This window comes from Gallinula chloropus, assembly GCF_964237585.1.
Source record: "Gallinula chloropus genome assembly, chromosome: 13".
NCBI classification, from domain to species: domain Eukaryota; kingdom Metazoa; phylum Chordata; class Aves; order Gruiformes; family Rallidae; genus Gallinula; species Gallinula chloropus.
Genome location: NC_140098.1, coordinates 13,416,493 through 13,428,973, shown reverse-complemented (window position 1 = coordinate 13,428,973; position 12,481 = coordinate 13,416,493). Strand labels below are relative to the sequence as shown.

Below are 12,481 nucleotides of genomic sequence, written 5' to 3'. Positions count from 1 at the left end.
TTTAACACTTTATTTAAAATAAGTTTTGTTACAAAACAGGATTATTCTTTTTAATTATTAAAATACATAGAAACATATACTCTTACAAAAGGCTACGTTTATTTTTCCTTTTTTTCCCTTTGATGTTTTTAAATGGAATACAGTGTGGCAGAGCCAGAGGGCTGCGGGGAGAGGGAGGCACTGCTGCTCCCAGTTACCTGCAGTGGCCCCCGGGATGGGTGCCTGGAGGGGCAGGGCAGTGCCACCTCCTCCCTGCCAGTCACAATCTGCACACTCAAACCAAGAGGGTTTTGGGCTGCGTTTGGGGTATTTTTTTTTTTTGGGGGGGGGGGGGGTTGTTTGTTTGTTTGTCTCCCACTTCTTTTCCATTCCAAGACCATGTAAACAGGGTCTAAATATTTCAAACGCTTTCCTCTCAACCACATGGAGGACAACTTGACAACAGCTTCACTGGAGGCTGCTGAACCCACACCCTGGGGCCGTGTAACACAGGTGGCCCTGCCACTGCCCTCCCTCTGTGCCGGGTGCAGGGCCCTGGCAGCACCAGCACTGTGAGGAACGGCAGCTCGGCTCACACATGGCACTGGGCCTCCAGGAACCTGCTGGGATTTTCTTCTGGCTGAACGTGGAGGAAGGGCAGCTCTGAAGGACAGTGGGCAGCTACCCCAGCAGCATTTTGGGGGAGCTGTGGCCAGGCTGCACCCAGCAGCTCCCCGCTCTGGCTAAAACCAGCTGTTCAGCAACACTACCGTTCAAGTCACAGTGCCTAACATCCCAAGGGGCAGATCCCTGCCCAGCACCGCTGTCCCCCACCCCGAGATGGGGGTCTGGCTGCTGGGAGACCCTAGCTCCATGCTGCTCGTGGTGAGGAGTGCTGTCGCCCTCTGGTTGGAGGTCATGGTGGATGAGGGAACGGCACCGCAGCCACGTGTCTTCCAGCAGCCAGCTCAGTAGCACCAGGAGGGGCCAGGTTCTGCAGCGGGTCTGGTGCCACGGGTGGCACTTGTCACACAGGGACAGGCCTCAGCTTCCCTGGGGAGAGACATGCATGGGTCACACCAGGCATGGCCATCACTGCCCAGCCACCGCTGGTGGCATTTCAGCAGGTGCCACATCAAGCGGGTACCACGAGCATCCCCACCAGCATCCCCATGCGCGGCACAGCCCGGCAGCCCTGCCCAGGAAGTGGGGCCAAAGCAGAGACCCCCACCGGCCCCCGGCCACGGGCACTCACCTGGCAGCCGTGGCTGCCCTACATCAGGCTGAAATCAGAAAGGAGAGAGGTTCAGCCTGGGGACACTGCCACTGCCCCACAGCAGTGCTCCCCCTGTGTGCCCCAATCCGCTGGCAGCAGCTCTGCACCAGGCTGCTCTTGGGGGATGTGCTAACCAGGCTCCTGCTGGCTGATTAGCCATTCATTAATGAGCATGTGACAAACCAGCTAGGGCCGAGGCTGGTGGCAGGAGCCTCCTCTGCCTGGGCTCCCGGGGTGCAGAGCGGGGCCATGGTGCCCAACACCCACCTGAGGTTTGGAGCTTCCTGCGAATGGAGGCGGCGCGGCCTGATAACTGCCCCGGGCTGGGGGACGCGTGGCCCCGGCTGGGGGGTGCTGTGGTTCCTGGTGAGTCACCCTGGGAGGAGACAGGGCATGGCCCCAGCATCAGCCCATGCTGATGCCCAGTGGGAAGGGGGGGGGGGGGGCAGGGGGTGAGTTCTGGCGGGCAGATGACACCCAAACCCACTCCAAGGGTGGAGGGGGCTGCTGCAAAACAGGGCTTGGACCAGCCAAGGTGTTGGCATCACTGGATGCCACTGTCTGGGGACAACCTGTGTCTGCCTGGGTGATGCTTCAGGGTGGCTCCAGGGCACACCCAACACTAAACGAATGCCCCTGGGGACCATGCATGGGGGCAAACCAGGGGACCCCCTGGGTGAGGATGAAAAGGAAGTGCAGCAGTGGCCGCTCGGTTACCTCCAGCTGCTCCTGGCTGGGCCAGGAGGTCAGCTCAGCCTTGCGGGAGACGGGCCCCAGCTCCACGGAGCGAACCCTCTCAGCGAACTTCAGGGAGCACAGCGTCTCGCTGGCGTTCTTCTCAGCAGGGGAGACCTGTGGCCAGGCAGGAGCAGGCAGAAGGTCACAGTGCGGCTGCCTGTGCCTCCCAGGGGCTCCCCTGCCCCAGCAACACCCCCCACCCACCCACCCACTCCACCCCCAGTTCCCCCAGTGCCAAGCTGACGAGCTGCTATTATTAACCCGCTGCTCCCAGGATAGCCCAGCCTGTCCACAGCTGGGAAGAGCTGCAGCAGGTGGCAGGGGCTCAGGCACCCGGCGGGGGCTCAGTGTGGGTGTGGCAGCCGGGGGGGTCACAGGGCAGGGACAGACCAGCTGCCAGAGCACAAAATCCTCCCAGCAAGAGAGGGGCCAGTGAGATGCCAACATGCAAGGGAAGGTACCCAGAGAGCCGGCACCATGTGCAGGCAGGATCATTCCCCATCCCTCGTCCTCATCCAAGGCACAGAGCTGTCCCTGGCGCTGTGGTTACAGACCAGGTGACGTCCCCATGTCCCAGCCTAGCTCCTGCCTCCAGCATCCCTCCCACCCACCCAGCACTGAGGTGCACAGGGACCGAACCCATCCCACTAAGGCACCAACCAGCTGCAGGGATGCCCACGGGTACCCTACCTGCACCATCATGAGGGTCTTGCTGTCGCCGCTGAGCGAGTCCTGCAGGAGGTAGGTCAGCTTGGAGTTGCGGAAGGGCACGTGGCCCTGCCTGGAGCGCAGGGCGTAAATGACGTCCCCCAGTGCTGAGAGGGACTTGTTGATGTGCTGCGCCTCCCGGAGCCGGCTGCCCTCAGCGCCCGACCGCCCAACCCGCTCTGAGCCCGCCAGGTCCACCAGGTTCAGCTTCCCTGGGGGGACACAATAGAGCCCCCGCCCCAAGCTGGCATTAGTGCCCAGCCCTGTGCGCCCTGGGGTTGCCCTGGGCCAGAAACCCTGGGGAGGGGGCTGTGTGGGTACCCACCGGTGGTGCGGAGCCCCGTGCTGCGGTCAAGGCCGCGGACAGTGACGATGAGGAGGGCGTGGGACCGGGAGCTGTGCTCGTTCAGGTTGGTGCACTCCGTCACCCGGTTGACGTGGCCAGACTCAAAGACCTGGGGGAGCCCGGGAGGTGGGGGTGAGGCCAGCATACCCTAAACTCACCCACCTCTCCCCTGCAACACCCAAGGGTATAACCTGAACAACAGCCTCCCCATGGGGTGCCTGCTCCATCAGGGTGATGACTGTTGTCCGGTCTCAGCCCAGGTGCTGCACCAAAGGGTGACAGGCAGGGCACTGCGGTGACAGCCGGCATCCTGCTGATCCCCTGGAGCCACCCCAGCCCCACACGTCTATTTTTAACTCCCTGTGGCTCACTCTATGGGACAGTGGCCGTCACATCACATCCTTGGAGCTATTTTGGTCCCAGTCGCTCCCCAATGCTTCAGAAATACTCCTGAATCCAAGGGTCACACAGCAGAGACCCACCCCAATTCCTCACACCCCCCATCCCCCCCCATCTCCCCCGACCTTGTTGATGTCCTCCACACTCTGCACCCTGAACTCGGTCAGCCCAGGCACGTAGAGCTGCCCGCTGCCATCTGGGCACAGCTTGATCTCCAGCTTCTCCTGCGGCTCCTTCCCCAGCAGGTCCCTGGGCAGAGGGGTACCCGTCACCATCCCCACCCTCCGGCACAGCACCCCCACAGCCACACGCCAAGGCTGCCAGCACAGCCGAGTCCTCCTGGGCTGGGATGGCCCATGCAGAGACCTCAGCTTCCCTAACCCCCCAGTGTGCCCACTCCCACCCAACCCAGCCCGTGCTCCCTCCCTGACCCTGCTATTCCTGATCCCTCTATCCGCACGGATGCGCTCCCAGGCTCCTCCTGCCTCCTCCTGCCTGTGGCTGGGCAAGAGAGGAAAATATGTCTCACGCTGCTGGGTCCCGGTCAACGGTTTCTAAATATACCATCCTGGGGGGGGGGGACAGAGGGAGGGGCCCTGGCTGCTGCATCAGGGCTGGGGGAGCAACGGCAGGGCCATGCCCCTCTGTGCCTAAAGGTGCTCAGGGGTTGGGGTGGTGGGGGTGGGGAGTGCTTTGAGATGGTTGTGTGCACCCCCCCTAAATAAATAGAGATGAGTAACAGCCTTGCATGGCCAAATCCAGCGCCCTGGGAACAAGCCATGCAGCCCAGGCAGGGCTGGTGGGGTGCAATGGAGAGCAGCCTGGGGTGATGACCTCTGCTTGCCCCACCAGAAAGCCCTCTTCCCCCCACCCCCCCATACCTGAGGGACTCATTGTAAATTTCGGCGGCGCTGACGCTGATGGCGTAGTCCCAGTCGGCCGCCTTGCCCCGCACCTCGGAGAAGAGGAGCTGCAGGGCCCGCTGGTTGATCCCTGGGTTGGCTGCAGTTCCCTGAAGGAGCAGGGGGAGAAATGGGGATGGAGGGAGGAAAAACACATGGTTGAATTTCACCTCACTGTTTTTCTGTGCAGGAGGAAATCCTGGGGGTGTTGCAGGGGCTGCACAAAGCCCTGGGCAGCAGTGGGGCCCATTGCTGGCCACCAGCCCAGTTCAAGGAGGGTGCCAAAGCTGGACACCACAGCAGGAGCAGCTGAGGAAGAGGAGAGAAGCAAAGCCAGGCAAATTCACCTCCATGGTGTAGGTTTTTCCTGCCCCTGTCTGCCCGTAGGCGAAGATGCAGACGTTGTAGCCGTCGATGCAGGAGGTGACCAGGGCTTGAACCTCCTGAAAGACCTGGGGGCACCAGGGAGCGTCAGGAGATGGCTGCCCCTCGCCCTCCCTCTGGCAGCATCTCCATCCTGGTGGGATGGGATGGGACCAGATGGCAGCACCCACCTCTTCCTGGGATGCCTGTGGGGGGAAGACCTTATCCAGCTCGAAGGACACCTGCTTTCCCTTGTGCAGGAGGTGCAGGACAGCATCATCGTCAGTGTCGAAGGTCACCGCATTGACTGCTTCTGGGCCCTCACCGTCCTCCTTCGTGATGGGGCGGACTCTCCCAAAAACACGGATGTTTCCTTGAAGGGGGGGAAGGGGGTGCAGAGATGGTGTTGGCCCTTGGCCCCCACCAGATGCCAGAGGGGCTGGACGCTGTGCCTTGCTGCCGACCGAAGCATCCCATCAGCAGCCTGTGCACCCCACGGCGACACGGAGCACCCAAGCCACAGCGATGGGCTGCGGTGGGGCGATGCTTCCCTATCCCTCCCAAACCCCCCAGGAACAGGCCCTCCTGCCATGGGACAACCCCCCCCCCAGGTCCTGCACCTTTCAGCCGCACCAGCTCGTTGTGACACTTCTTGCGGAGCTGCAGCTCCCGCCGGTACTTGCGCAGCAGCTCCCGGTTGGCGCTGTGCACCTCCTCGATGGCCTGCCCGATCTGCGGAGGGAAGGAGAGCAGTGGCTCAGGGAACAACCCCCCCTGCCGTGGCATCCCCCTGGCCGCGGGCAGGGGGCTGTTAGGGTGGTCCTGGGTGGGCTCACCTCGGCCCTGGCGCTCCGCAGGGTCTCCTGGAGGAGCAGGGGGAAGTCACGGACCTGCCGCTTCAGGCTGTTGTAGTCGTGGGTGAGGGTGCGCAGCGCAGGCTGCAGCGTCAGCAGGTTGGTCCGGACACCTGCAGGCACGAGGCAGGGTGAAGGGCTGGCAGGATGAGATCCCCCCACCCTAATGCTGGCTGGGAACCGCGTGAGGAGCCCCCCGGCCCCGCTCACCGGCCAGGTTTTCGTGCACCGCCTTCATCTCCACTTGGGCACGGGAGAACGCCTCTTCGATGGCGCGGTTCTTCTCCTCCTCCATCGCCTGCATCTCCTCCAGCATCTGCCCGTGGGCTCGCTCCAGCTCGGCCTCGTACATCATGATCTGTGAAGGGAGTGAGGAGGGGAGGGGGGTAACGCTGACCTCCTGTGCCACATCACCTGGCCATCACCACGTGTGGTCAGGAACCACGGTGGAGCCAGATGGGGTGATTTCTGATTGATGTTGGCGGCACTCAGACCTGAGCTCGGAGCTGAGCTGCTGTCTTCTGGGAGCTCTGCAGCTGCTGCTCCATCTCTTTCAGCACCTGCCTCTGCATCCCCACCTGCTCCTGCAGGTACTGGTTTCGGGACTGGCTCTCGCACAGGGCTTGTTTAGCCTTGGCCGACTCCACCTCCACTGTCTTGATGATGTACTGGGGGAAAAAGGACACAGACATGGGCTGTACTGGGGAAACTGCATCTGAGGGGCCCGGGATGGAGCCAGTGCCAGCCCAGGGAGGGGATTAATATCCAAAATGGGGGTGCTGGTGTTGATATACTGAGGGCAGGGTCATGGATGGCACTCATAGGGCACCCACAGGCACCCAGCCCAGCTCCCCCTGCCTAGGCAGGAGAGATGGAGAGCCCCACGGTGCTCACCTTGACCTGCTGGGGCTGGGACTTGAGGCTGGCGATGGTCTCCTGGCTGTCCCGCAGCCGCCGGCTGAGCCGCTCCTCCTCCTCGGCTCTCTCGGCCAGAGAGTCCTTGAGCCGCAGCTCAACCTCAGCCAAGCGGTTCGTCTTCTGCTGCACCTCCAGGTCCAGCTCCGCCAGCTTGGCCCGTGTCTCCTCTGCCTCCCGCTGCAGCCGGGACAGCCGCTCCTGCAGCACAGCGTTCTCCTGCTTCGGAGATGCCAGAGCCCAGGCGATCGTGTCACCCACCGGTGCCATCACCCACAGGTGCCATCCCCCATGGGTGCCATCACCCTGCTGCCACCGCTGTGGGGAGCGGCCAACTCACCTGGAGGTGAGTGCAGCCCTGGCAGGGTGCCTGCCGCAGCTCCCGCAGCTCCCGCAGCTCCCCCTCACACGCCTTCATCTCTTGCCGCAGCCGCTCGTTCTCAGCCGCCAGCAGGTCCCGGTGCTTCTCTGCATCCGTGCCGCCCTGCCAATGGGAGGGGGTGGATACCTGCTGCCTGGGGACCCCGTCCCTGCCCACTGCACCCCAGGGAGCCCCCAGACCACCCTATCAGGGACCCTGCAGCCTAATGCACCCAGGGACCCCCCCATCTGCAGCACTGAGGGAACCCCCAGCTGGTTGCTCTCAGGAGACACCCCATCACCCACCCTACAGCACCCTTGGAGGCCCAACCTACCATGTCTGAGACCACCCTGTGCCCGAGGACTGCCAGCCCACCCATATCGGGACCTCCCCCACTATGCCCAAAGACCCCCAGCCTGCCCATATCAGGGAGCCCTCGCTGTAGCTGGAAACCCCCCGAGCCCACCTATATCAGGGACACCCAGTTATGCCTGGCCCCCCGGCCTGCCACCCCAGGTGAGCCCCAGTCCCAACATGGCACTGGACACAAGGTCCCACCAGCTCCTGCTCCTCAAAGTCCCTCTTGCAGGGTCCCACCCGCAGCCCTTGGGAAATTTCAATCCTCCCCCTCACGCTTCCATGTCCTCCCCACGCGCCCCTTCCTTCTGCTCCAGCCCCCTTCAGGGCACACAAGGCTCATCCCAGGATGGGTGGCAGCTTACCAGCTCTGAGCGCAGCCGGCTGATCTCCTGCGCCTGCTCCAGGAGCTTTGCCTTCAGAGTTTTGACCTGCTAACACAGGCAAGATTAACCAGGAGGTATCTCAGCAGCTTTTGGGGGAGACCCTGTGGTGCCACCCCGGCTTGCACCTTCATTACACCTTAATTTTCCACCTTGCTCCGAGCGCCTGATTCACATGGCCTGATTAAAATGAGTGTTAATGAAAGGCTTGCTCTGACCTTGTTCGACCATGGGTATAATTTGTCCATGTTGAGCAAAAAAACATCATTCAAAAAAAAGGGGGGGGGGGGGGGAAGAGGGGCACATGGTCCAGTATTCACCTGCCTGCCCCGTCCCTCAGCCCCACCACCACGGAGCCAGCAGCACCGCCTCCCCATACCTTGCCCTGGGGAGACATGGACCCAGCCACGTGTTTCACCACCACCCAGATCCCAACCCAGCTCTGGGTGTCCTCAGCGCTGGGAAGCCTCTGCGCCGCCGAGCCCCTTGCACATCGTTGCCCCATCCCAATAAGCAGCTTGTGCTCAGCGACCGGCCTCCGTGGACCATAATTTAGGAACTGCTGATTAATAACAAATGCAGATGTGCTGACATGGTGCTGTAATTAATTGCGGCAGGTTATGAAGCCGCGCCCTTGCAGCGACGGCGGTGTGGCGGGAGAGCACGGCCTCTGCTTGGTGCGTCCCGGGGGGGAATCGGTGGGTTGAGATCCCTGCACCTGCAGCCACGCGTGGGGGAAAGCTGCTGCTCCCTGACACAGTTGGGAATCCCCCCGCCCACCTCTGTAGTGAGGCTCCTCCTCTCCAGCCGTGGTGCTGAGCAGCCAGAGTGGGAAAATCACAGAATCACAGAATCGTAGGGGTTGGAAGGGACCTCGAGAGATCATCGGGTCCAATCCCCCCAAATCCTGTTTCTGAAGTGAGGAGCACAGGGGATGAAGGTTTTGGGGGGGTTAAATAAGGATTTTTCAGAGAAGGGAGGGATGCAGATGGTGGAGTCGCAGCTTGTTCCCGGGAAGCCGCGACAGCAGCTGGCTGACGTGCACGCCAGAGCCTGACCACTGTTCCCAGCGCCAGCAGCACCCCAAAGCGCCGATGCACCTCCATCCCCTACCTGCTCAGGCATCTCCGGCCGCATCCTGCTCTACGGAGGTGCCAGGGACTGCTTGGCAGCTGGATCCGGCTCGAGCTGTGGCCCGGCCATCCCCGAGCACCAGGAGGTCGGGCTGGCGCTTCACTCCCGCCGGCATCGGCTGTGCTGGCTGCCGACCCGGCCGGCACGGGGCCGGACCCTGCCAGTGCGCACGCTTGTGTCACACAGCCGATGCCAACCCAAGGCAGGACAATTACCTCCACCTTTCTGACACCCGCGGAACAAGCAGAACCTGACTGCAGCAGCTCCCACAACAGCCACATGCAAATCCCTTTATGAGCAGCTACAATTTCCATCTCCCTGGGACGACCCAGGTCCCTGTGCCGAGGATGCGGCTGCACCAGCACAAGAGATGGTTTTAAAGGGGGGAGGGTGTCTGGTTGCTGTCCCCTTCAGCAGACAGCTCTGTGCCCTCACATTCACCTTCTACCTCCTGGCTGTGGAAAGTGGCAAAAACTATTCTGCTGGGTCAGTGGAGTGAGCTTGTTGTGCTGTAGGACCCCAGCGCTGGGAGCATGGTGGGGATGGATGGGTGGACTGGAAGGAGGGAGGGATGGATGGAGGAATGGGTGGAGGATGCTGCAGGACTCCGGTCACAGTGCCCAGCGCCCGCCCAGACACATCACATCCAAGGAGCTGCGTGCCCTCACTGTGTTACAGCGGTGTCACCGTAATGTCAGTCGGGGGGGACGGACGGACTGTGAGCATCCTGAGGTGCAGTCAAAGCCAGCAGGACCACTTACAGTGCTCAGGACCACCCAGCTTCCAGGTCACCCGTACGCGCTCAAGTGGAGAAGACACTCCATGATGGAAGTCTTGCAAGCCTTCCAATGTGCCCTGTGCAATCTGCTGAGCCATGGCCTAGAGCTGAAGATCCCAACAGACCCTCCCCATGTCCCCCTGTCCCTGTCATACCTGGTCTTGCAGCTGGAGAGAGCGGGACAGTTCATTGTTCTCCAGGGCAGCGAGCTTCTCCTGCAGCCCCAGCAGCTCCTCCTGCAGCTGCAGCTTCTCTTCCTGCAGAAGTGCCATGGAGGCCATCACCTTCTGGATCACCGGGAAGGGACGGGCTGCTGGCAGGCTGGTGCGTTTTCCACTGCAGACCCTCCCTCCTGCAGCGGGAGCAAAGACAGAGCTGGTCAGGGTCCAGCCACCTCGCCAGGGAATGGGATGCTGGCTACAGGAAGAGCCCCGGCCCTAAGAGCGGGAAGCAGGGCTTGCAGGTGTCCCATGGGAGAGCGGTGACACGCCAGGAGGTGCATCCCACATGCCAAGGTGAGCCCCTCCGGGGGGTTGGAAGCTGAAGGGATGCGCTGATGCCAGCAGAGCATCCCAGGCTGCGCCCGCCTGTGCCACCGCACCGCGACCCAGCACCATCACACACCGCGGTGCTGTCGCCTCGCTCAGCTAACGACCGCCTTCGCCACGGCGCGCTGAGTCACCCCGGCATCCTTCTTTCTGAATGAGCAGGTGCCGGTGCAAAACCAGCACGCAGGGCTGTTATTAGAGACTGCGTCGTTACACACAAGCATAATGGAAGCCAAATTAAAGTGATCCAGGCACCCTGGATGGCCACGTTGCCCAACCCTTGCGCGTTCGGCTTGCGAACCTCCCCAGGATTATTTTAAACATCGCTCCCCGTGTGCTAACAGAGCCAGCGGTGCGGCGCACAGCCAACCTGGCCATACATCAGAGCCTACTGAATGACTCCCTAAATGACTTGGTAGTTCCCGAGAAGAAATGAGCTGGCCTGACTCATTCCCAACGTGGCGATGAGGCGTTGTGGCGGATGAGCCGGCAGCCAGCATCCCGGCTGCCCGGCGCCCTTCCCTGGGTTTCAGCCACTGCCACCAGAAACCTGAGGTTTCAAAGGCAGGAGGTGACCCTGGGAATCATTGCACTGCCCACGGGCAGAGCCTGCCCACTTTACAGGGACTGTCCTCAGCACAAGAAACAAGACTGGGGTTTGCCTGTGAATTGGGTTTTCTGCCTGTGAAAGGAGTTAAAGAGCCAGCAGAGCAGGCAGAAAATTAAATGCTGGGACCAAAGCACAGCGTGCCCTGGCCCTTAGCTGGAAACATCTGTGTGTGACGGATGGGTTCTCTCCTCTGCCTTGGGCTGGACACCCCAAAGCAGTGCTGACAGGCACTGGCTTTGCTTTCATTACATCCCAAAAGCTCAGCCCAGCTCAGGCATCTGCGATGCTCCCTTTGAATCTGGCACATACAGATCCCACTCCCAAACTCCTAACGCTAACACAGTGACAGCTCTTGCCCCTCAGGGACAAGATTACAGGAGGCACACGGGCTCCTGCCGATGCGCCATGTCTGCACGCATCATCGCTGCGCTAAGCCCGGGCTGGGACGGAAGCTTGGGTCAGAGCCACACCATGGGGCTGGGCACTGCACTGCTGGGCAGGGGCAATCCTGCAGTGACATCACACACCCTTGCTCCAGCACCTTCCTCCGGCAGAGGAGGTGCTGCTGGACCTGCCTTATGTCTACCAGGGACACAGCCGAGGAACACACAGCTCCTGGGCTGCATCCCGATGAGCCCTGATGATTCCATTTGGTCCCAATGAAGAAAGAGGGGAAAGCACAGGGACTCACCCACTGCAGTGTCACCACGCACGCTGCGAGCATCCCCACAGACAGGGGATGGGTTTGAGGGTGTCCTCAACAGGGAGGACAGTGGTGGGTTTGCCCTGTTCAACCAGGTATATAAGTTATCCATTGCCTGGTGTGACTGGACAGCTGGTTGGGGTCTGATCTCCACTGAGACTCCATCCCCTACCCCGGGAAGCACAGCCACGTGTCTATGGGCACCCCGAAAGAGAAGAGCCGCCCTTGTACCCAGTGCCAAGGGGCTGGGTGTTCACCCATCACCTCTGTCTGCCCAAGCACCCACCACCGCACCTGCCTTCTCCAGGTTCATGGCGGAGGCTGCCGGCACCGGTGCGGCAGCTGCTGGCTCCCGGCGGGGTGCCGGCGGCTCCTCGGTGGCCAGCGTGGGGGCCCGGTGCCGGCTCTGCTGCCGCTGCTCGCCTGCCGTCTCCCACAGGGTCTGCGTCTGTGAGAAGAAACAGGACAGAGCGCTGAGGTGGAGGCGGTGCTGGCAGCCATCCTTCCCCTGGACTGGCCAGGAGAGGAGGTGGGGAAGCTCTTCCTCCAAGGGACTTCGGTGTCAGGGAGCCGCCGTGATAAAGACATCCTGTTGCTCTTGGTTCCCTCACCCCCACCTCCCCATAAACAACCCCTTCCAGCAGTCAGACCATCTACTACTGTCCTCTCTGTGGCCTTCAAAACACAATAAATGAAAGGACGCTGGCTGGCAGGCAGGGCGGAGTGGGAAGCTGAGCTGCTGAGCCGTGTCTCGGGTAATGCTGTGTCCCTGGGAGGGAGCCCAGCTCTGAAAAACCCAGGGAATACATCTGGAACGAGGGAGAGGAACATAGGAAAGGTCCCAAATGATTGTGTCTATCAATGGCTTGCAGGGGAAAAAGAAAAAAGAAAAGTCTTTTGTAAAACAGCCCAAGAACGTGGATGCTTTTGGAAAGCTGAGCTGCCGATCAGCAGGGCTGGTGGAATCACTCCCCACCCTGCTCCAAAGTGCCTTTGCCTACTTATATCTTATCTGAGAGCCTGCAGCATTACCCTGCGGGTCACCCATGCCAGGGGAGTCCACTGCTCCCCAGGAGGTGGGGGGTGAACTCTCAATACAAGCCAAGTATTTCTGAGGGTGGTTTGGA

At 61.4% G+C, this 12,481-nt stretch overlaps 1 protein-coding gene across 3 annotated transcripts; it reads right to left on the bottom strand.

Annotated features, from left to right (window-relative positions):
- Positions 1-11,759, bottom strand: KIFC3 (kinesin family member C3). Of its 3 annotated transcripts, XM_084270165.1 has the most exons (19): positions 11,649-11,759; positions 9,649-9,845; positions 7,564-7,629; positions 6,821-6,964; positions 6,460-6,702; positions 6,060-6,233; positions 5,776-5,923; positions 5,548-5,678; positions 5,332-5,443; positions 4,903-5,084; positions 4,696-4,800; positions 4,328-4,458; positions 3,572-3,695; positions 3,027-3,156; positions 2,684-2,913; positions 1,973-2,107; positions 1,523-1,631; positions 1,235-1,262; positions 1-1,032 (listed from the first exon to the last, which is right to left on the bottom strand). In XM_084270165.1, exons 1-18 carry the CDS (start codon positions 11,665-11,667, stop codon positions 1,258-1,260), a joined length of 2,385 nt encoding a protein of 794 aa, XP_084126291.1. In that variant the 5' UTR covers positions 11,668-11,759; the 3' UTR covers positions 1-1,032; positions 1,235-1,257. The 3 variants fall into 3 exon arrangements, with proteins under 3 accessions (XP_084126291.1, XP_084126290.1, XP_084126292.1); XM_084270164.1 differs by lacking the exon at positions 1,235-1,262; XM_084270166.1 differs by lacking the exons at positions 1,235-1,262; positions 11,649-11,759 and having other exon boundaries at positions 7,564-7,632; positions 9,649-9,766.
- Positions 11,760-12,481: the final 722 nt, after the last annotated feature.